Source organism: Caretta caretta, chromosome 4, assembly GCF_965140235.1.
Source record: "Caretta caretta isolate rCarCar2 chromosome 4, rCarCar1.hap1, whole genome shotgun sequence".
In the NCBI taxonomy this organism is placed as follows: domain Eukaryota; kingdom Metazoa; phylum Chordata; order Testudines; family Cheloniidae; genus Caretta; species Caretta caretta.
Window position 1 is genome coordinate 117,566,647 of NC_134209.1, and position 25,202 is coordinate 117,591,848.

General features: G+C 41.8%; 1 protein-coding gene across 4 annotated transcripts in view; it reads right to left on the reverse strand.

The window, feature by feature from the left end:
* Positions 1-25,202, reverse strand: part of SLC34A2 (solute carrier family 34 member 2) — a 53,196-nt gene that overhangs the window by 15,968 nt on the left and 12,026 nt on the right. For 3 of the 4 annotated variants that reach the window (XM_075127993.1, XM_048848687.2, XM_075127994.1), the window contains 8 exons: positions 12,570-12,678; positions 12,336-12,458; positions 11,593-11,721; positions 7,840-7,983; positions 7,073-7,184; positions 4,821-5,016; positions 3,888-3,983; positions 277-397 (listed from right to left, as the gene is read on the reverse strand). In XM_075127993.1, coding sequence (XP_074984094.1) covers positions 277-397; positions 3,888-3,983; positions 4,821-5,016; positions 7,073-7,184; positions 7,840-7,983; positions 11,593-11,721; positions 12,336-12,458; positions 12,570-12,675 — 1,027 coding nt within the window. In that variant the 5' untranslated portion in view covers positions 12,676-12,678. Of the gene's footprint in view, positions 1-276; positions 398-3,887; positions 3,984-4,820; positions 5,017-7,072; positions 7,185-7,839; positions 7,984-11,592; positions 11,722-12,335; positions 12,459-12,569; positions 12,679-21,868; positions 22,096-25,202 lie in introns of all 4 variants that reach the window. The other variant, XM_075127992.1, reaches the window with a different exon arrangement.

Sequence of the window (25,202 nt, forward strand, 5' to 3'; positions counted from 1 at the left end):
CCTCATCAGATTTCTTTTGGCCCAATCCTCCAATTTGTCTAGGTCCCTCTGTATCCTATCCCTGCCCTCCAGCGTATCTACCACTCCTCCCAGTTTAGTATCATCCGCAAATTTTCTGAGAGTGCAATCCACACCATCCTCCAGATCATTTATGAAGATATTGAATAAAACCGGCCCCAGGACCGACCCCTGGGGCACTCCACTTGACACCGGCTAAGTGTCAAGATAAGTGTATCTGAAACCCATAACTTACAAATAAGTGGTATTTCTACTTACATTTTTTAATATTTTCTGTGTCAGACACATTTTTGATGGTCCATGTCATGTTTCTGTCAGTCCAGCAAAGGTCAGGGGATGTACAGTTTTCTGAGGCCGGAATGGTGACATTCTGCATAGTCTAGATATTGCCATGCAAAACAGACAATTTAATCCTTTGCATTAAAAACTAACGTGCATGGGTTTTCAAGAACTGCAACAAAGCATTCCTATAATAAATTAGGAGCGGTGAACAGGGCTAAGCTCAGTCTGTAAGTAATGGCATCCCACGAAGGAAGAGGCAGACTTGCTTGTATTTTGAAAAAAGGCTGAAACTTTATTCAAGTTAATTAAAGTAATATGGTGGGTGGGAGGGCTGTGGAATTCCTTGACAATCCCTACCCACCTCACTGTTTCCTTGAACCAAATAAACTTATCTCCGCTGAGGTCCTTAATTGAAATTAGTGGAGGCAGTACTTCCTAGTGGGTAGAGCATTTGACTAGGACCCAGGACACCTGGTTCTACTGCCAGCTCTTCTTGTTGGGTGACCTTGGGCAAGTCACTGCACCTCTCTATGACTCAGCTTCCTCATCTGCAGAATGGAGACAATGCTACTGACGTCCTTTATAAAGCACTTTGAGATCTAGTGACAACAAGTTCTATAGAAGAGCTAATTACTATTAGTGGGGGACCTGTACTGGACCCTTCACCTGTTCACCAACCATAACCACACCCGTGAGGAGGGAAGTGACCAGTCCAGACTCTTGCTGTGCTGGCTGTGATTTGCCAAGCCAGTCATGTTCTGCTCTTTCAAAGCAGTTGTCTCGAGTAGATCAGACTCAGCTCTAGTGGATGCAAACAGGATTCTTCATTCAGGGTGGCAGACACACACAGACCCTGACTCTTCAGTTCACAGAGAAACAGGGTTATATAATACAAGGTCTGGACATCCTAGCCAGATTAAGAACGCATGGAATGGATTGTTTGTTGAACTGTACAGTCCAAGAAAGTGGTTACCAGCCAGTTAGACTTTGAACTCTGACTCTCTGAGCCATTGACATTGTGACTGTCACTAGTCCACGGACAAGTTTTTCCTTTTCTGTTATCTCTCACTTTGTTGCCCTTACAGCCAGTGACAGGTTGTCTGTGCCTACGCTTGTAAGGGGCTTATTAAAACAATTTTCTAATATTGTGTGTTTAAATGCACCAATTTAACAATATTTTTGAATGACAACGCAGTAGGGGTTCTACACATCTCTTCTCCTTTCCTTTCCTTCACATGAATTTTTATTCATCAGAGACACGGGACTAAGCATACAATTTAATAAACACAAGAGAACTGATTGTCTAGGATTCATAGTAGACTCTGAAACCAGGGGTTATTGTAAGTAAATCATGAAATCTTACAATGTTTAATGACTCTTCTGCAAATTCAGCAGCAATTACTGCCCATTTATTGCCAAATGTTACTTACTGTATTATTACAACATTACCACTCTCATCAGAGCTTCTGAAATAGCCACTAGCAGCAGCAAAGCCAACCAGTTAGTATTAGAGCCAAGCAATATGCTGTTGTTGTAGGACCTGATTCTAATATCCTTACTTTCATTGAGTAGAACCTTATTTCCCATCCCATCCCACTGGTTTCAATGAGATTACTCAAAGAGTAATCAGAATCTAGCCTTTAGAATATACGTTTAAAGAGGTGTGCATGGTCACATTTTTAATGGACCAGAACCTGCTCCTCTTATTCATGCTGACAGTAGCTTACTCTGAAAGTAGTCTTACTGAAATCTAGTAAGGTAGTTTTCAAAGGAAGTAAGGGTGACAGAATCTAGCCCATCATAAACTGATATTGGGCTTCAGAGTAGCAGGCTGTATTCTATTAAATAAATGGGACTTGAGTGCAAAAAATCAAAGGGGAAATATGACCTACGGGTTTTTACGGGGTCATTGCTGTGCAGGAGGGACTACAGAGAATCTAACATGACTCCTATCTTAAGAACTATTTTTCGTGCATTTTGTACTCCTGAAAGATGGTAGGTTGATAGTCCTGCTGAGTAACATTTTGTGTTTGTCGACAGAAAAGGTACTATATGGGCAGGGGCAGTGCAAGCTTTCCATACTGCCTGCTAATATACCTCAACCCTGACCTGGAGTTATCAAATTTGTTCCCATAGCTATTCAATATTTGGCCTCTCTGCTGAGACTATTTGTTTAGTTGTTTTTAAATTTAACTATTTCCTTGAGTGGCAGTTCTAGAACAACAAATGTATACATGCACATAAAATTGTATGTATTTGATTATATCCCTCTTCCCAAACGCTCCATGTAATCACTTATCTTCTTAGGCTGGGATTTTCAAAGACGTGTTTGAGAGTTGGGTGGCCAAAGCTCATTGAATATTAATGGCAGGTGAGTGACTAACTGCATTAGGCTCATCTGAAAATTTGAGCACTAGATTTTAAATTCTTCAGAGCAGGAATTGTATCTTTTTATGCATTTGGGGCCGCTGACTTGGAGACTTTGAACGTAACTGTAATACATATGAGAAATGATAACATTCTCATTAAGAGCACCAAGGAATCTTTAACAAACCAGTTTTTATTTAGATGAAGCACTGAACAAGATCCAAATCCTGCAGTCTTTAATCTAGCAAAATATATATTGAAGTTAACTACTGAAAGAAATACCTTTAATTGGGAGTTTTGCCTGAGTTATGAATTCAGTTTAAGCTCCAAGTCAGGTTGGTCACAAAGCAGTTTTCCAAGAATACTAAAATAGGCAACTGCCAAAAGACTAATGCACATCAGAATAAACTAGTTCTGTTTTGGTTTGTCAGATCAACTCACTGGAATGCTGCTATACTGCATTGGTCTCCTGCTTGAATATTTGGCTTTGCTGTTTGTACCTTCACCTCAGCATTTATAGTCACAGTCAGAGACTACTGTCAGGGGCACTTTTCTGTTCTGCTGAAATTCATGCTTCATTGCAGATGACTTTCACCTCTTTTTGTTAATTATTTTTATGCAATAGCACCAAAAGTCCCCAGTCACAGGGACCTATGGTGCTTGGCATTCTACAAACACATAGTAAAAGACAGACCATGCCCTGAAGAGCTTACAATATAAATGGACAAGACAGGAAAATGGTAGGGGGAAGGTGGTATTATTATTGCTGAGTTGCAGATATTTTCCACATGCAGGAAGTCTGCAGCAGCACCAGAAATTTAAAATAATTGTGGATTTAGGAGATTTTTCTTTTTCTTTTTGATTCAAGACAAATGACAAATGACAAATCAAAAGATGTACAGCATTGTTCAGTGTCAGACACAGTAGGCCAAATTCATACTTGGTACAACTCCTTTGACTTCAGTAGAGGTACAAGAGTGTTACACTTTGTTCATTTATTTTATGCAACAAATAAAACTAATCTCAAAATAATCTCACAAACTGTATATATTAGAATACCCTGCCTAACTACTGTAATTAGTAGTAATAGAAAAATATCTTTTTGTGCTGTGGATGTATTTATAATACTGTCAAACTATTTCCTTCTATATGAAGGAATGATAGTTAGGTGGCAATATCTTTCCTTAAGAGCACAAAAGCCGGTTTAACACAATACTCACCACATTTGTTTTAGTTTTGCACCAAGTCTTTACCAGGGATTTGTTTTTTGCTCCTTCCTCATTTGTAGCAATTGCATTTATTACTGATTTATCAAGCTAAAAGAGAAGAAACAAATAGAACACAGTCATTCCGGTCTGTAGTTTGCATCTGCAAATTAAAGCCAAGCCTGCTCATCTAACTCCTCCAAGTAGTCCCACTGAAATCAATAGGTCTGCTAACATGAGTAAAGCAAACATGATCTTGGAAAGTATCAGAGGGGTAGCCGTGTTTGCTGCTTTTACAGATCGAGACTAAGAGTCCTGTGGCACCTTATAGACTAACAGATGTATTGGAGCATAAGCTTTCATATTCACCCACGAAAGCTTATGCTCCAATACATCTGTTGATCTATAAGGTGCCACAGGACTCTTTGCTGCTTTTACATGATCTTGGAAGTGGCCTGATCTCCGGCCCAACAAGAAATTTAAACAGGGGTTTAACTCCTGGAAAAATAATCTTCCTTTCTTGTTTTTATATATCTATAAAAAAATGAAACATACATCCTTTTCCCCATGTACTAGACCAAATCAGCCATCACCTATCCCTCATTTAAACAAACACGCATAGTTGATTTCATATAAAATCAACTTCTCCATGTATCAATTTCCCTGTTCACTCTATTTTTCACCAACCGCCTAACTCCCAACCAACCCTCCCACAAGCGCCTGGCTGGAGTGTCAGCATTAAATTGACAATTTTTTTGAAATATTTGAAACATGCATCTAATACATAAGATTTCAGGAAATGTGAAACAATAAAATAAAATAAAATGAAATAAAATGAGCTTTTCTGTCATGAGTACAGTAATACTAACAGGCAGCCCAGCAGCCTGAGAGCAGTTTGATTAACTGAAGATGAATCAAGCAAGTGGCCTCATTAAAGTGAGAGCTTACCTGGATGATAAGCTTTGTAAAAGGATCTGTGATGACTTTTAGCAGCTCAGGGGCATCTTTGCCACTCTCGAGATTAAAGGATTCAACTATAACATTAGTAAGACGATAAAGATAACCAGACACTACTTCAAGGGGCAACAACACAAACACTGAGAGCCAGTTAAAGAAATCATGGACTGTAGCTCCAGCAAAGGCCCTGCAAAAAGAGATTCAAAAAGATGATTTGCTGTTTGAATAACATGTATAACATAGATAAAGGATGTAATCATATGGGTTAGAAAGGAGCCTGCACTGAGGCAGGAATGATTTCATTTTTAGGGCCACAACCTGCCATCCTGTCTCTCAGTGCACAGAATCTTACATGCAATTGGCAAAACGGGCCCTGAGGGATTAAAACGTCAAACAAGAACAGACATATGAAGCAATTCTCCCTGAAAGAGGGGTGTCATGTCTTGCCTTAACTATTTCCAGTGAAAGCCACTGCATAATCTCCATTAGCTTGTTCCATCGCTCAACTGTAGTTATACTGTTCTCCCCTAATACTTAGCCTGACTTTTCCCTGCTGTAGCTAAAACCGTTTTTTTCCCTGTCCTTACCGACTAACATGAATTATTTATCCCTATCCTCTTTATAGCAATCCTGTGTATATTTACAAACAATTATTGTAGATCTCCCTTCCAGCTTTCTTTTCTGCAGACTGAACATTCACAGTTGTTTCCTCATAGGTCTTCTTTTCCAAGTCTTTAATCACTTATTAATCTCCTTTTAATTCTCTCCAATTTAGCTATATATATTTTAAAATGTAGTTCCTAAAACTAAAAACCTAATGCTGTGAGCCGAGGAAACACATTTTCTAAATGTTAATCTGTTGGATACCTTAGGTTTGCAATATTGCTTGAGGATAGAATATTAGTGGAAGTTGGAACATTAGAATTGGACAATGGAAATGACGATGCAGTCACATAATCAGTATTATTTTGACTGCTAGCAGGCACTTGTCATTTTTTATTCTTTCTTTGAAATATGAATATATTGATGCATTTCAACCACCACAAGAGCGATGCGAACAGTACAGGTTAACAACAGATAGATATGATTATTAATAATTATATTACAAAGCAACTTTTTCATTTTACTTTAGTAATTAAAGTTTCTCCCTTCTATACATTATTTAGCTCTAACAAATTATTTGGTAGGTCATGTGTATGTCATTGACAAAGACTGGTAAGATTCAGAGGGACAACAAACACACTGAGATATGTTTTGGGTAAATGCATTTCACGCACCTGGTTATGTGCACATATTCTTTATTATTTGTACTGAATGACAAGGTGCCAAAGTCTCACTCCCATCCCATTTTTACTGCTCTCTATCAGTAAGCTAGCAGTGTACCTTTGTAGTGTCAAGTTAGTAATCCATCAACTCGTAATGGAGACAGTCAATTGTTAGAATGTTTCACTTTCCTCATCTTACCATATCTTACTTACTGTGGAATTGACAGACTTGAAAAAAATCATAAGGAGAGTAAACAATAGGTAGAAAACACTTTATTTAGTGTAACATTAACCTCTCCTGTGCAGACAAAGTTTTTCTTTGCCTTTTATAGAAATATGGTGAAATGTGGGTAGAAAAGCAGGCACTCTTCAAATTCCACTGGTTAGAAAGATTCTACTAGCTCCTGTGACATGCCTTATCTTCAAAAAGGAGGATTTTATTAAGCAAGAGTAGAATCTCTTAGAACTGTGGAACTTTTCAATGGAACCACTATGCCTTTTTTCAGATGTATTTTCAATTATACTACATTAAGTCTAGGTTGTACTGTACTTTATAGTGGCACATAGCTCATGAACAAAGGCAACATGGTACTTACAGTACTACCAAAGCTGACAGCTTTATGAAGCAGAAAGCTACAGAATTGCCATGTAATTATGTATGATGACTAAGCAGGACAGAGCCTATTGAGGTCAATCACAAAATTCCCCTTGATTTAAGTGAGACAGGATTGCATATTTTTTCATGATTGTGGACTAAACATTGACTTATTTTAATTAGTTTATATCCAAGTATATAACTGAAAATGCACAACAAATTCATTAAATGCTTTAGAAAATGGACTTTCACCTTTCCAAATGATAAAACATCCCTTTGGACAATTAAACTGTAAAGTGGCTACTGTGATGATAAGAACACAAAAGAAAGCCTGCTAGAGGAGTTGAAAATAGCTCTTAAGGGCTAAGATTAAAGCACAATACCTTCTAAATTCATTCCTGTCTCCAGCTTGCATGAGCGCCACAATTGTGTTTGTGACGGAGGTACCAATATTTGCCCCCATTATGATAGGAATAGCAGACTTTACACTCAACACTATAAAGTAAAAAAGGAGTATTAGGAGAAAATCAAATCCTTGGCACACATTTTACATTGGACCTAATCATCCTCCCACTGAAATCAATGGGAGCTTTGCCATTGACTTCAGTGGGATCGGGATTTGTCCTGTTAAGTAAGTAACTGTAATCAAGCACTATAATCTAAACAAGTTTATTTTAACAAAGCACCTTGAGAACATGCTACATGATTAATCTGATTATTTGAAGGTCATGGTCTGCATCTGAAGCATACTGGTTTTCTGCCACTGCCACAAGATGTGAAAGTAGTAGAAATTCTGTCTTATACTAAGCATTATCCTGCATGCAACTCTCACAGAACTCAACCACAGAAGCAAATCAGTTACAATAACTTTGTTGGTAGGATGAAGTATGCAAGTGCGGCTGAAGTTAACAAATCTAGTGTCAGTGTACCAAACAGATTTCACACAGTTAAGGGGTGGCTGGTTATCTATGCTATGTGTCCATTTTTAATTGCTGTTCATTTCTTGTTTTATACCAGGATGAAATAACTGTGAGGTTGTTTTCCTGCAATCCCTTTCCTCATTCTCAGTGTTTCCATACCTGGAGGTAAAAGGTGGTGAATGTAAAGGGTCTGAGGGTGATCTGCACTAGCTTATTGTAAGCAGACTTACATGTAGAAGACACCATGCTGACTATAATGGATGAGGAAGTGCTAGAGCTCTGCACCATGACTGTCACCAGAACTCCAATCACCAGACCAGCAACAGGATTTGACAGCACAGAACCATCTCGAAAAATGTCCCCTGCTGCTTTACCTATGTAAAGGAATTATTTTAGTGAGAAAGTGCCTTGTATAGTCAATAGTAAATAAGACAGCATTTTGTGAAAGATCATAAAAACAATATGCATGTGGCCATGCCTGTCAGTCTAAAGGTGATACAACCAAGGGATCCAAGTTCAGATCCCGAACATAGTCTCTAGCCTTCTGAGTGATCAGGGAACACCTTACATTTTTCTCTTTCCTTTGGTTGACTGAAAAATCAGCAACGGTGATGGTGTTATTCCAATACAATAAAAACCAGAAGGATCTTATTAAAGGGGAAAAGGCAAAATGACACATTTATTGTGAATACAGAAAGAATCATAGTAAGCAGTTAGTTGTAGATATAACATTCCATTCAATTTCATATTTATTCACACATTCATTCACACACACACACAGGTTCTGCAAGGTGGTTATCATAGTTACCAGCCTTAGAGTTGCTCCTGCCAAGCCACTGGCCAGATGGCCTGGACATGAGGAGGGAGCAGGGCCTTGTCAGATGCTCATCTGACGCTCCTGGAAGTTGGTTTGCAGAATCAGACCCCAAAGTTCTCACTTTCTAGAGTCTATTTTTATAGGAATTTCTTCCTATGCCAGTCTATGGGCATTGCTTCATCATGCTGTTGCTGAATCAGTCAGCAGATAGCACATTCCTGATGGCTCTGTGCTGCCAGATGTTATCTTGTTCTTTGGTTCTCTCATCCTTGAGGCTGTTGGGGGATTCCAGTCTGCCCTCCGGGGGTCCTCTGGTTATTTCCACTTGACGTCTTCTTCGGCCGATAGACACTGGATTCTTAGGCTGGCACCTCCCTGATCATTCAGTTATTAGCCACACCAAGCGTCCATCCACATACATCCTCTATCTCTATTTTAATCACAATTGTTAACAAAGCGAGATGAATACAACAAAAAGGCAGGGAGTCTCTAGGTGCTGTTTCTGTTGTTAGAGTATTGCTTTGAGTCTCTCTCTGTGTGAGTAGTTGTTGTTACAAAGAATTGCTTTGAGAACAGACTCTGTCTTAGAATGTACTAACACAATTAGCAGCTTGCAAGTTTCACACATAGAGGGAGAGAAACAGTACCAAAAATCAAGAGACCAAGCTGCTAAGACAGAGTCTATTCTCAAAGCAATTCTTTGTAACAACAACTACTCACTCAGAGAGAGACTCAAAGCAATACTCTGTAACAACAGAAACAGCACCCAGAGACTCCCCCCCTTTTGTTGTATTCATCTCGCTTTGTTAACAATTGTGATTAAAATAGAGATAGAGGATGTATGTGGATGGACGCTTGGTGTGGCTAATAACTGAATGATCAGGGAGGTGCCAGCCTAAGAATCCAGTGTCCATTGGCTGAAGAAGGCGTCAAGTGGAAATAACCAAGGGACCCCTGCAGGGCAGACTGGAATCCACCCAACAGCCTCAAGGATGGGAGAACCAAAGAACAAGATAACATCTGGCAGCACAGAGCCATCAGGAATGTGCTATCTGCTGATTGATTCAGCAACAGCATGATGAAGCAATGCCCATAGACTGGCATAGGAAGAAATTCCTATAAAAATAGACTCTAGAAAGTGAGAACTTTGGGGTCTGATTCTGCAAACCAACTTCCAGGAGCGTCAGATGAGCATCTGACAAGGCCCTGCTCCCTCTTCATGTCCAGGCCATCTGGCCAGTGGCTTGGCATGAGCAACTCTAAGGCTGGTAACTATGATAACCACCTTGCAGAACCTGTGTGTGTGTGTGAATGAATGTGTGAATAAATATGAAATTGAATGGAATCTTATAGCTATAACTAACTGCTTACTATGATTCTTTCTCTATTCACAATAAATGTGTCATTTTGCCTTTTCCCCTTTGATAAGATCCTGCTGGTGTTTATTTTATTGGTATAACAATGGGCTCCAGAGAGAACTGTATCTAACCTACTTTGTCTGAGGGAAGGCCATCAAAATTGGGGAAGGGGTTGAGGTTTGAGGGAGAAACCCCTGAGGGGAAAAAAGATTAATAGATTTATAGACTCTAAGGTCAGAAGGGACCATTATGATTGTTGTACAAAGATGTACTTAGTCTTAGGGGATCAGCAAAGGAAACAACTGTCTGAGGCGTAGACATGGGTAGTGCATTGATAGGTCCAAATCCTTCTATATTTTGCCTTACTTTCAGCATGACCCTGTGGTCTAATCCCACATGGGGCATTCACTCATTTAAGCATTTTTCTGCTGAGTGGTTTTATGCTTGATCAACTAAATGACTGATTCAGACATCAATAAAATGGTGTGAAAGTTGGATATGAATAAAAGCAACCATTTTCCAGCTATTATCCTAGATTTAAATAAGATCATATTGTTAATATTTCTGGTTTACAGTGTGAATAATCATGAATAATTCAGGGTTAATTTCTACTTTCCGTTACACTGGTGTAAATTCAGAGTAACTCCACAGAAGCCAACAGATTTATCCTGGAGCTACACCAATTTAACTATGAGCAGAATCTGGCCTTTATGTATTTAGATAACACCTTGCATCCTGAAAGGATCTTAGTTGTATGCTTTTATGGAGAATTTAAGGTAATGTGGTGAGTTAATGTTATTTTGTGTATGGGTTGGAGGGAAGTAAAACCTAGGGTGGACATGAGACAGTGATTTAACATCTGAGGACTCGGTAAAGGCCCATTTGGTTGCTAAGCACCACCTTTCACTCAAAAGACAGCAATTGGGAGAGGACTGGGGTAACGGAGAGTGGAGCCTGGTTGGCTGGAAGTGTTTTCTTCTGGGACCTGGTTGAAGGTGCCAGGAATGGACTCTCATGACACCAGACACTAGTCCATTGGGAACTGTAGGAGTCCACACTACCAGGAAGGTGGCACGGAGACCAGGTTAGGAGGACATGAACCTAGCAGCTTCTGAGAAAGAAGCCTGAAAATTGGGATCTGTAATAACATTTTCCTAAGCTTGAGAGGGTAAAGGGCACCTCTAGATGAAGTGGAAATTAGATCATTCATGGGTTTACTTGTAAGTAATAAAGTAAGAGTTTGTTAACCAAGTCTGGAGCTGTGGTGAATGGATTTTCCTGCATTAGCGTTGAGATAGCACCTACTGTTTTTATCAGCAAGAGCCCTGCTCCAGGGGACTAGATCCTAGAAATAAGGGAGCAGAGCAAAGGGTGACATGATATAACATTTCTATCTGCAAGGCTTGGTGTTGGCAGCAGTTACCTGAGCATGGGGCACAGGAAACCTGGGATCATGAGAGCTTTCAATAAGCATCCAGTTTTAAGTCTCTCCACGGTAAAAACATTTTCACATATTGAAGAAAATACAAATACACCTGTGTATTTAACAGTCACTAAAATAAAAGGGACTTCCAAAATAAACTGGGGTCACTAATCTCTAATGTCAACACTACTCTGGAATTCTGGAAACAAAGGCATCCTGCAAACAAAGGGAGATCAACATTCAATCACAGAGGCCTCCCTCTGTATATTTAAATGAAAGGGGTTCTCAAGGTTAATATTCTTTGATTAGTTAATTTATTTTGAATTGAACTAGATTCAACAGCCCACCCAAAGCCTAACCTGATACTTCATAAGAGTTTTCATACCTCCTACCAACTGGAAGGCAGAGCTCAGTATATCCAAGGAGCACACAAAGAAGTAGAGTAGTCCAAGCAAGACAATAAACTTCGCTATCCCTGTGAGTACACAGATGATTTTTCCTTTGTTATCCAGGTCTGCAAAACATAAGGTAAGTTTTTATGTATCACATATTGATGTGTTTGGCATTTCTTTTTGAACAGTTTAGCATTTCTAGCAAGTCTCCCATCCATAGTCCATGGAGTCAAGGACAGTATTGTGAGCTTTGTGGATGATAAACCCAAAGGAATGCTCTTGTTAATAAAATTTTAACTACAGCATCATTGCACATAAAAGCTTTTCATAAAAACTTTAAAGACTCAGGAAGTTTGAAATTCATTCTTTTTTTTTTTTTTTTAACTGTTCACTTTTAGGTTTTTACCACATATAGTGGGGTTAATGAAAGGTTGAAATTAACATACTGCTTGACAGCTTTCATCCACAGCTCTCACAGTGCTTTAAAATGGTGGGTAAACGTATTGTAATCTCAACACCCACAGGATCTGAGGAAATATTATAGCCCCATTTTACCAATGGGGAAACTGAAGCAGAGTGGTTAATGCCAACATTTTAAAACCTGTGTGCCTAAGAGGAGGATCTTAAGTTCATTTCTACAGAAACTAACATTTGAGAAGAAATGCCTAAGATAAAGAGCGCAGAAGATGAGAAGAAATAAAGACATGTAAATAAGTTGTGTATTGACAGGTTGTACCTGCCCACTTGACCCCAGTGTCCTGAAGCACTGGCATACTCCACGGGTCTTCTTGCCCTGGCTCATCTATCAAGGAAATGTTGGAATGTGCAGGCTGAAGTCCACCTTTACTTTGAACATTGTCTGTTGAAATAAAAACACAAACAAACCAAACTGATTACTTGCCATCTTTCCCCGTAGCACAAATGTAAGGTTTTTATAGCCATGTAAATTATACGGGAGCAGATAATTTACCTTTGTGATTTTCTCCATCTTTTTCAGACATGGCCTTGTCTTGCTTGGAGGAGTCTTCAGTATAGTTATTGGGTTGAGAGTTTTCCAACTCAGGCCAAGGAGCCATGGTCTGACATTAAGAAAATACATTGATTAATGTTAGAGTCTGATGAAAACACTCTTCGGTGTATGACAAGAGAAAGGATTACCTCTAAAACCAACAGATCCTTGAACTCTGTTCTTTTTAACCTTATTGAATTAATGCATTTTCTTTGTGAACCCATATTGTAGCTTTACTTGTGAAACTTAGGCCAATACAAGCTATACTGTTATGAGCTGCATAAAAGCTTGTTATGATTTGAATTAAAACCTCATTCAAGCTGATGTGTGAACATGCCCATCATTTAAGAGACTTTTAAGAGACAGTTAAGAAGTCACACCTAAAACAAGGTCTAACAGAGTCTGCCCAGAAACTAACACCATGGGGGCAAGGGGTTCCACTGGGTATTGTGACTGGGGGGAGGTATGGGAGGATGAGGGAAGGGAGAACATACAGAAACTGAGAACACACAACAACGGAGAGAGGCAGAGGCAAAAAGCAAGAAAGCCAAGCAGTAGCCTGTGAGCATAGTGTGACCCTGGGTAAAGCTAGAGATAGAGCTTTTGGATCTGTTGGCTAAAGAGGCTTGGGGCTGTAATCTAAGAAACTGCTCCTTTTGTTCTTGGTTCCTCCTGTGTTTGGAGAAATAGGACTTAGTACATTACTTGTAAATAAACAAGATTGGGTAAAAGAGACAATCAGACTCCATCAATTTCTGGAAAATCCCCAGGGCCCCAAAATTTGACTAGCCACTTGGCTCAAAAAGGGGCAACACTGGTGTCCGCCTTGGGATCCAGTTTCCAAGGAGAAAGATTGTGAGCTGGCATTTCTGCTGAACCAAGATGGAACAAATAATGAGGATGCTTGCAAAAATCAGAAGTAGCCAGAAGAACTTAAAACAAGACCCGAAACAGGAGCTGGAAGCTTCACAAATGGAATTGAAGCAGCACCCGGAGGTTTGCCAGAAAGAAATGAAATCTCTGTGGGAGCAACAACTACAAAGCATCCAGACAGATTGGTCTGGACATGTCCGTGCTGGAATAGTGATGAGGTGACCAGCAATCTGACTGGCATAGACCAGCATTTCTTCTATGAAATAGTGGAGGCTAAGCAAGCTTTAGCCAAGCTTCAATTTGCCAACCAAGATGAGCTGCAGCAAGGACTTATGGAGCTAAAAATTCACCTCTGGAAGTAAATCAAAGGGTCACAGACCAGTGGAAGGCAGCAACCTGGAGAGAATTGAGCTACCTAGCACACTTGGTTAAGATTGGACATTTACAACAGCTTTCTACCCCATTTGTAACCTACAGAGACCTAGGGGGAGAGGTCAGGCTGTCTCAGCTCAAATAAGGCAAAATCTTTGAGGAAAAAAAACTCCCGGGGAAGCTTTTTTGGCCCAGTTCAACCTTGTAGCTGAATGGCTGGGAGGAAGGATAGAAAGGAGGGTTACTAGCAGCAAACTTGAGAGACCCAGCTCTGATTGTGCTTTAGAACTTACTGTAACAATGCTGGTTCTAGCAGGACCCAACTGAGAGTGCCAATTCAGGACAAATTGCTTAAAACAGGGCAGTTACAGCCCAAGGCTAGGGTTTCTATGCACACCAAGGCAAACCAAACCAGCCAAACAGAGAAGACTTTGATTTTACCCCACTGGCTAACCACAAGTCACACAAGCAATTCCCTTAGACACTCCAGTTTCCCAGTATCACCACCAGTGCCACTCGTTACGGGAACAAATGGTTATGAAAACCAATACCCCAGGAAAAGAAAAAAGGTTCTCTCGAACCCAAAGGACAAAGCCCCAGACCCAGGTCAATATACAATCAGATCTGACCCACAAATCATGCTGTTGCCAATCCTTTAGAATCTAAAATCTAAAGGTTTATTCATAAAAGGAGAAAGATACAGATGAGAGCTAGAATTGGTTAAATGGAATCAATTATATACAGTAATGGCAAAGTTCTTGGTTCAGGCTTGCAGCAGAGATAGAATAAACTGCAGGTTCAAATCAAGTCTCTGGAGTACATCCAGTGCTGGGATGGGTCATCAGTACTTTGTTCAGTGACTTCAGCGTAGCAAAGTTCTCCAGAGGTAAGAAGCAGGATTGAAGACAAGATGGAGGAGCTGCAGCAGCTTTTTATATTCTCATGCCGTGTGGTCTTTCTTTCTTTGTTCCAAAGACAAGCAGTCCATCAAATGGCCTGGAAAAACCTCAGAGTTCTGTCCATAGGCATGTCCCTGCATACCTTGCTGAGTTACAAGGCATGTCTGCCTTCTCTCAATGGGTCAATTGTATAGTTGATGGTCCTTAATGGGCCATCAATCAGGCTAGGCAGAGCTGACACCAACTTATCTGGGGTGTCACCGAGAAGCATAGCATAAGTTTGAAATACAGTCAGTATTCATATCTTTACCTACAAAAATGATACACACATATAGACAGCATAATCATAACCAGCAAACCATAACCTTGTCTTAGACACCTTATTTGACTCCCTTTATACAAGCTTTGGTGCCACTACAGGACTTTGGTTGCAACAATGATCTATACGGTCCCAGCTTATGTCAATAGCCCCAACGCAAAATTGATTCAGAAAGGGATGACACAAACATCACTGACTGCATCCCAAGAGCTTCCTATCCTTGGTTCTGTCTTACTACAGCGAGTATTGGTGTATAAGAGAAGTGGTTTATCAAAGTCATGTTCAATAACATGATTGACCAATTTATTTGAGCATGAGCTTTCGTGAGCTACCGCTCACTTCATCAGATGCATACCGTGGAAACTGCAGCAGACTTTATATATACACAGAGAATATGAAACAATACCTCCTCCCACCCCACTGTCCTGCTGGTAATAGCTTATCTAAAGTGATCAACAGGTGGGCCATTTCCAGCACAAATCCAGGTTTTCTCACCCTCCACCCCCCCACACAAATTCACTCTCCTGCTGGTGCTAGCCCATCCAAAGTGACAACTCTTTACATAATCAAGTCGGGCTATTTCCTGCATAAATCCAGGTTTTCTCACATCTCCCCCCACCCCCATACACACACAAACTCACTCTCCTGCTGGTAATAGCTCATCTAAACTGACCACTCTCCAAGTTTAAATCCAAGTTAAACTAGAACATCTGGGGGGGGGGGGTAGGAAAAAACTGTGTATATATAAAGTCTGCTGCAGTTTCCACGGTATGCATCTGATGAAGTGAGCTGTAGCTCAAGAAAGCTCATGCTCAAATAAATTGGTTAGTCTCTAAGGTGCCACAAGTACTCCTTTTCTTTTTGCGACTACAGACTAACACGGCTGTTCCTCTGAAATAACATGATTGAATCTCTTTACAAATTCAAGGTAAAACTTGGTTAGAACAATAGTAGATTGGATCTGCTTTTGCAGCATGGTTCCTGTCAGTCTCGTGTGATCTTGCCAAGAGCTAAAGAACATAGCTACTTTATTCATACAAAAAGAAAAGGAGTACTTGTGGCACCTTAGAGACTAACCAATTTATTTGAGCATAAGCTTTCGTGAGCTACAGCTCACTTCATCGGATGCATACTGTGGAAACTGCAGAAACATTATATACACAAATATAATTAGATTAGACAGATAAAATGTTTCTGCAGTTTCCACAGTATGCATCGGATGAAGTGAGCTGTAGCTCACGAAAGCTTATGCTCAAATAAGTTGGTTAGTCTCTAAGGTGCCACAAGTACTCCTTTTCTTTTTGCGAATACAGACTAACATGGCTGTTACTCTGAAACCTGTCTTTATTCATACAAACTCTGGCAAATGTTTGGAACCCAATTAACATCAAGTCAATGTAGCTATTAATGTTGTCCATAGTACAGGAATCTTGGCATTTAGCCGTGAAAGCAATGTGGTACTGTGCCTCAGTTTCCCCTTTCATACAGCACATCAGGTTTGGAATGTCTTTTCCCCTGTGAAAAGTGTCAATACAGTTTATAGGCATTAACTTTGCATCATCAGTATTACAAGGCCTTTTAACATAAAGTGTGTTCTTATGTATCACTTTTAACGTATTCAAGGGTTTTTTCAAAAGATTAGGCACATTGTACATCTTTACAGTTCTTGGTAATAGCGACACATTAGTTACAAAAATTACCATAAGCAATAACAACAAATTCAAGTCCATCTACAGTCAGGTTTGACTTGCCACACCTCTGGCTCAATACCATTGGGGTTTGGGCCTTTTAGGGTCAGCCTGTGGCTTCCCTTTGCAAAATTAACGTCTCTCTTTCCTCCTTGACCTGAAGGATCAAGCCCTGATTTCCCTTGCTTAACAGAATTCACCGGCTGATTGGGTGTGCTCTCTCTGCTAAGGGCTATTAGCAAGTCTTTATTCTCCCAGTCAGTCAGGTAATTTGCATTCAAACAGACAGGAGCCTGTTCACCAGTGTTCAGATCCTTCACTGCTACCAATTCCAAGGCTGGACTCTGTCTTAAAGAGAAATCATCCATTTTCACTGACAAGCTAGACTCAACGTTCTGTTGTCCTTCCCTTACCAACCTCTGATTCCACATGGAATTAGATGTTAAGTTCACTGAGAGACGACAAGTCATATCCAAAGTGTCTAGAGATGAGAGTTTACCTGCCATCCCCTGCATTCTCGAGAGATTAACTGCACAGCTGTTCTGCTCTGCAGACTCAGCAACCCAGTCTTCCCTCTAAACCTGAGACACAGACTGTCCACTTACAGAATCAGCATGGAGACATTCCTCTCTCCACAACCTTGTCTCCCCAACAAGCTGGCCAAACACAGCCACTTCCTTATAGGACTGTTCAACTTTCTTAACAGCTTTCACTCCATCTGAGACCTTCTCAAAGATCCACACTGGATCTTTCAAAAGGAAAGTCATTCACACATGTGGATCCATTCACAACAGAAAATTTCTGGCTGTTAGGAACTGAAACTTTCTTGATCACATCACTTTCACACCCTTCAGTTGCAGTAAACTGCTTGCACAGACTACCATGAGGATTCCTTTCCCCAGGAGCTTTTCTAAGCAGCAATTCAACCCTCACAGAAATTCTGCCTTTACCCTCTTCACCTAGGGCTTGCTCTAAAGGAACACTTCTCTGAGCAACAACAGACTCTTTCTGGGTCTCACTTACATCCAGAATCAACTCTGGCCCATCAGGCGGATTCCTTCACAATCCCCTTTCAGGCAAACTTCTAGACTTCCTAGATAAAAGGTTAGAGGCATTCTCCTTCCCTTTGCCACACACAAGCTCAGGAATCTTTTCCTTCTTGCTACCAGTTTCCACACCATCAGTAGGTAACACAATTAAATCACCTTTCTGACCTCCTTGTGCCCTGGTTAGGGTATTACCCTGATTAAACAGAGTTGCTACACCCTTTCCCAGCCACACATTAGCAACAGGCAAAATACAAGCACCAGAATTGTCTGGTTTCTGGGATTTTGCATAGACACTAACTGGATGCAACCGAGTTGCATGCCATTTTCCCGAGGGGACACAAACTTAGGACCATTCCCTTCCTGGGCTTTAGTTGAATCCAGAACTAACTCTGAGACAACTGCACTATTCTCAGCAATCACAGGCTGAAAGGCACCTTCTGTCTGCTCCACAGACAAAGAAGAGCCAGAGACACATTCTCCTTTACCAAAAAGAAAAGGAGTACTTGTGGCACCTTAGAGACTAACCAATTTATTTGAGCATGAGCTTTCGTGAGCTACAGCTCACTTCATCAGATGTTTACAGTTTCCACGGTAAACATCTGATGAAGTGAGCTGTAGCTCACGAAAGCTCATGCTCAAATAAATTGGTTAGTCTCTAAGGTGCCACAAGTACTCCTTTTCTTTTTGCGAATACAGACTAACACGGCTGTTCCTCTGAAACCTGTCATTCTCCTTTACCAGACACACAGCCTGGGATCTCATTTCCCTTGTCCCAGCACACAGGGCTGTTCACAGACAACTGCTTGGAGACCGGGGTAGCTCCCTCCATAAGCAAGTCAATACCCCTGACAGACACAGGCACATATCCTTCACTGTCACAATTCTCCACACAGGTAACAGGTAAATTATAGGGACACTCATCTTCCACTATCCTTGCCTTCCCAAACTGCTGACTGGACAAAGCCATCAGCTCACAAGGCTGCCTAGGCTCATCCAAACTTTCCTTACCAGGCACATTGCCACTCCCAACAGATAAACTGCTGCTCTTCTCACTACACTCAGCTACTTCCAGCAAATCATAGAAACATAGAATCATAGAATATCAGGGTTGGAAGGGACCTCAGGAGGTCATCTAGTCCAACCCCCTGCTCAAAGCAGGACCAATCCCCAATTAAATCATCCCAGCCAGGGCTTTGTCAAGCCTGACCTTAAAAACTTCTAAGGAAGGAGACTTCCTAGGTAACGCATTCTAGTGTTTCACCACCCTCCTAGTGAAAAAGTTTTTCCTAATATCCAACCTAAATCTCCCCCACTGCAACTTGAGACCATTACTCCTTGTTCTGTCATCTGCTACCACCGGGAACAGTCTAGAGCCATCCTCTTTGGAACCCCCTTTCAGGTAGTTAAAAGCAGCTATCAAATCCCCTCTCATTCTTCTCTTACGTAGACTAAACATCCCCAGTTCCCTCAGCCTCTCCTCATAAGTCATGTGTTCCAGTCCCCTAATCATTTTTGTTGCCCTCCGCTGGACTCTTTCCAATTTTTCCACATCCTTCTTGTAGTGTGGGGCCCAAAACTGGACACAGTACTCCAGATGAGGCCTCACCAGTGTCGAATAGAGGGGAACTATCACGTCCCTCGATCTGCTGGCAATGCCCCTACTTATACATCCCAAAATGCCATTGGCCTTCTTGACAACAAGGGCACACTGTTGACTCATATCCAGCTTCTCATCCACAGCTTCTCGACCCCTAGGTCCTTTTCTGCAGAACTGCTGCCGAGCCATTCGATCCCTAGTCTGTAGCGGTGCATTGGATTCTTCTGTCCTAAGTGCAGGACTCTGCACTTGTCCTTGTTGAACCTCATCAGATTTCTTTTGACCCAATCCTCCAATTTGTCTAGGGCCCTCTGTATCCTATCCCTACCCTCCAGCGTATCTATCTCTCCTCCCAGTTTAGTGTCATCGGCAAACTTGCTGAGGGTGCAATCCACACCATCCTCCAGATCATTTATGAAGATATTGAACAAAACCGGCCCCAGGACCAACCCTTGGGGCACTCCTCTTGATACCGGCTGCCAACTAGACATGGAGCCATTGATCATTACCCATTGAGCCCGACAATCTAGCCAGCTTTCTATCCACCTTATAGTCCAGTTACCCTTTTCAGGTTTACTTTTATAAGCTGTACTAGCCTATAATACATTACCCATCAAAAATCTACCCTTTCCTTCCTCAGTTGAGCTTCCACTTGACCATCCACTTTAATGTGCTCCTGAGAAACATTGTCCTGACCAATGAGTTCTGTGCTTGATCTAATTCCAGATTCACTTCTGAGACATTAGACAGATATTCAGAAACTTCATTCACAGACAAACTGCTTTTTTCCACAGACAAGCAGCTATTTCCCACCTCCTCCCCCTGGTCAGAGCAATATAACATACAAACATTGTTATAAACTGAAATTTCAAGAGGATACAGTTTCTTGATTGCTTTTTTGACTTCCAACTGAATTCTGGCAGTTTCTTGTCACAGCTGGTGAACCCTCTCCTCAGCAGCAATCCTTTGCTTTCTCACCCATTGAATTTCTCTAGTTTCTGTTCATGCTCAAGTTGCCATTTGTTTGCTGCCTTTTGCATTCCACTTGCTTCTGCAGCTTCTGTAGCATCAGGTAAGGGCTGTGCTCCTGCCTCCTGATCACTGGCCGTTAACAGATTTCTCAGTTCTTGGTTTGTAGCTTTCTTTCTAAAGCTTATCCCCTTTTCTGAACACAAATTTTCCGGGGCTTTTTTGCCAAGGCCCTCATATGCTGTTTGCTCACCCGTTGCAACTGCTCTTTAACCAACAAAACTCTCAATACCAAAATTCAAATTTGGATAGCTTTGGGTTTTGACCCAAAGCTTAATTGACCTGGTTCTGTGGATCCTAGCACGACTACGTCACTGTAACGATGCTGCTTCTGGCGGGACCCAACTGAGAGTGCCAATTCAGGACAAATTGCTTAAAGCAGGGCAGTTACAGCCCAAGGCTGGGGTTTCTATGCACACCAAGGCAAACCAAACCAGCCAAACAGAGACGACTTTGGTGCTACCCCACTGGCTAACCACAAGTCACACAAGCAATTCCCTTAGACACTCCAGTTTCCCAGTATCACCACCAGTGCCACTCGTTACGGGAACAAATGGTTATGAAAACTAATACCCCAGGAAAAGAAAAAAGGTTCTCTTGATCCCAAAGCACCAAGCCCCAGACCCAGGTCAATATACAATCAGATCTTACCCCACAAATCACGCTGTTGCCAATCCTTTAGAATCTAAAATCTAAAGGTTTATTCATAAAAGGAAAAAGACACAGATGAGAGCTAGAATTGGTTAAATGGAATCAATTATATACAGTAATGGCAAAGTTCTTGGTTCAGGCTTGCAGCAGTGATAGAATAAACTGCAGGTTCAAATCAAGTCTCTGGAGTACATCCAGTGCTGGGATGGGTCATCAGTACTTTGTTCAGTGACTTCAGCGTAGCAAAGTTCTCCAGAGGTAAGAAGCAGGATTGAAGACAAGATGGAGGAGCTGCAGCAGCTTTTTATATTCTCATGCCGTGTGAGAACCTCAGAGTTCTGTCAATAGGCATGTCCCTGCATACCTTGCTGAGTCACAAGCCTTCTCTCAATGGGTCAATTGTATAGCTGATGGTCCTTAATGGGTCATCAATCAGGCTAGGCAGAGCTGACACCAACTTATCCGGGTGTCACCGAGAAGCATAGCATAAATTTGAAATACAGTCAGTATTCATAACTTTAACTACAAAAATGATACACACATATAGACAGCATAATCATAACCAGCAAACCATAACCTTGTCTTAGACACCTTATTTGACTCCCTTCATACAAGATTTGGTGCCACTACAGGACTTTGGTTGCAACCATGATCTATACAGTCCCAGCTTATGTCAATAATGTCACACTTACCCAAACTTTTGACTTGTTGTTTGGATCTAGCCATCATCTTAGCTGACCAGGGCACAGCTAGGAGCTGGAAGGAGAGGGAAAGAACCCTTACCTGAACTGGCAGGGTATCTGTGGAGACTTGTGTTCTTGGCATACCAGATATTACAGAGGCCTTCCAGGATACACTGGCATTGGACCAATTTGTAGATGTTCAACTGGACTTGGACTTGCTGATCAAGATCAGCAAAAGGAGACCAAAGACCCTCCAAGAGGCTGTGAAATTTTCCCATTGAACTTGAAGCTTTTCTTTCAATGGTGCACCAGAAGAGAAAGCAGCTGCTAGTGAGGAAGATGGAAACTGATTGTCATTAGCCCTGTAAGTACAGCTCTGAATCCAATCTATATGATGAAAGAGGGAATATAAATCTGGTACATGACAATATTGAATGATTAGAACAAATGACATATGTGGTTTGTAAAAAAGGGGAAATGGCCAATAATCCAAAAATAGGTCAGTTAAATTCTGGTACTGTGACAAAACTGGCCCAAAAAGAAGGATTATTATAAATTTAAGGCAGGTCAAGACAGAGTGTCTAAAGTGTCTAGTGAAAGCCTCTCTCCTGGACTAGGAAACAGGTGACACCAAGTTGAAGGAGCAAAGCTTATGGAGGTACAAAGATCAGACCAGAGTTTTGGCTTCATAGCCCAGATCTAAACAACAGTAAGAGGAGTTTGGCTATCGAGTGCATATTACAATCCGTGATGTGTATAGGGATAGTTAACACAGACTCAGACATAATGGTTATTAGACCAGAGATGCTAAAAAGGCTACCCAACTCCCCAGACAGTACCTTTCTAGAGATCTGCTCCTATTACAGAAAGTTCATTTGTCGGTTTCCAACTATTGCAAAACCACTGCATAGACTGCGTGAGAAAAGGAAACCATTTCAGTGGTCAGCAGTGTGATGTAGCATTTTCAGAGGTGAAAAGCCTCTTGTGATGGTGCCTTTCTTGGCCTATTCATGTTTCAAAACCCCCTTTCTATTGGACACAGATGCTAGTGCTTATGATTTGAGGAAAATATTGACACAAGAACATAAGGGACTTGAGCGGGTGGTAACTTATTATAGCAAAAATCTATGTTCCCCAGAGAGAAATTACTACACCAACCAAAAGGAACTCCAGCAGCAGTTAAATCTACACAATGTTTTCCTCACTATTTGTATGGGAGGAAGATTATGGTCAGGACCAACCAACGCTTCCCTGCAATGGCTCTTTAGATCCAGGAAGTCTTTGGGACAGCTTGTTAGGTGGTTGGAAAAACTGCAGTGTTAAGATTTCACACTCACACGCAGATGTGGCCATAGGCATAGTAATGTTCCTGCCTTGTCCAGATAGCCTTGTTGGGAGACTAATTTGAAAACACTGCCCCAAGTAGGAGAGCAAGGAATTAGTTGCTCAATGGAACAGGTCTGCCTCTCTTCCTCTAATTTGCAGAAGTGCCCAGTGTTCCCAATTTATCCTCTGGAACAATGGGGATAGGGTTGCAGGAATGGAACCCAGGACAAACTAAAAACTTCCCAAAGAGAGGATTCTGATCTCATGATAGTGTGTAATTAGAAAATCAACGGGCAAACACAGCCACCCTGGAATGTGGTCTCCTCCCATATTATTATCACCATTAAAGCTTCCTGGTCACGGGGAAAGCCTGGAATTTAAATACGAAATATTGTCTAGAAGGTGGGAGAAAACAGCAGGTGATGGACACAGCTGTTTATACCAGATATAACATCAGAACCTTCTTTTTCAGTGTGTCATGATCTTAATACTGCTGGACATTTTGGATTTGCAAAACCTTAGCCAAGCTAAGAGAAAATTTCTATGGGGTAAAATGAAGGCAGGACATAAAAAGTTGGTGCAGGAAAGGTGATGCTTGCTTTACAAAGAAGGGTCCCCCTAAAACTGGGAGAGCCCCTTTGCAGCAGGATCTTGTGGGGTGCACCAGTCCAGAGTATTGCGATTGATGCTCTTATGCTGTTGCCTGAGACAGAGGTGGGCAAACAATATTTGCTGGTAGCTAGAGATGATTTCAAAAAATGACCTGAGGTATATCCAATAAGAAATCAAGAGCTTGTGATGGTAGCAGGGGTCTTAGTGAAGGTATTCACTAGATTTGGATCCCGAGTGAGTTAGGGTATGTCTACACTACGGAATAAGGTTGAATTTATAGAAGTCGGTTTTTTAGAAATCGGTTTTATATATTCGAGTGTGTGTGTCCCCACAGAAAATGCTCTAAGTGCATTAAGTGCATTAACTCGGCGGAGCGCTTCCACAGTACCGAGGCTAGAGTCGACTTCCGGAGCGTTGCACTGTGGGTAGCTATCCCACAGTTCCCGCAGTCTCCGCTGCCCATTGGAATTCTGGGTTGAGATCCCAATGCCTGATGGGGCTAAAACATTGTCGCGGGTGGTTCTGGGTACATATCGTCAGGCCCCCGTTCCCTCCCTCCCTCCGTGAAAGTAAGGGCAGACAATCATTTCGCGCCTTTTTTCCTGAGTTACCTGTGCAGACGCCATACCACTGCAAGCATGGAGCCCGCTCAGGTAACCGTCACCCTATGTCTCCTGGGTGCTGGCAGACGCGGTACGGCATTGCTACACAGTAGCAGCAACCCCTTGCCTTGTGGCAGCAGACGGTACAGTAAGACTGGTAGCCGTCATCGTCATGTCCGAGGTGCTCCTGGCCACGTCGGCTGGGAGTGCCTGGGCAGACATGGGTGCAGGGACTAAATTTGGAGTGACTTGACCAGGTCATTCTCTTTAGTCCTGCAGTCAGTCCTATTGAACCGTCTTATGGTGAGCGGGCAGGCGATACGGACTGCTAGCAGTCGTACTGTACCATCTTCTGCCAGGCAGGCAAGAGATGGGGATGGCTAGCAGTCGTACTGTACCATCTTCTGCCGAGCAGCCATGAGATGTGGATGGCATGCAGTCCTTCTGCACCGTCTGCTGCCAGCCAAAGATGTAAAAGATAGATGGAGTGGCTCAGAACAAGAAATAGACCAGATTTGTTTTGTACTCATTTGCCTCCTCCCCTGTCTAGGGGACTCATTCCTCTAGATCACACTGCAGTCACTCACAGAGAAGGTGCAGCGAGGTAAATCTAGCCATGTATCAATCAGAGGCCAGGCTAACCTCCTTGTTCCAATAAGAACGATAACTTAGGTGCACCATTTCTTATTGGAACCCTCCGTGCAGTCCTGCCTGAAATACTCCTTGATGTACAGGCACCCCCTTTGTTGATTTTAGCTCCCTGAAGCCAACCCTGTAAGCCGTGTCGTCAGTCGCCCCTCCCTCCGTCAGAGCAACGGCAGACAATCGTTCCGCGCCTTTTTTCTGTGTGGACGCCATACCAAGGCAAGCATGGAGACCGCTCAGCTCACTTTG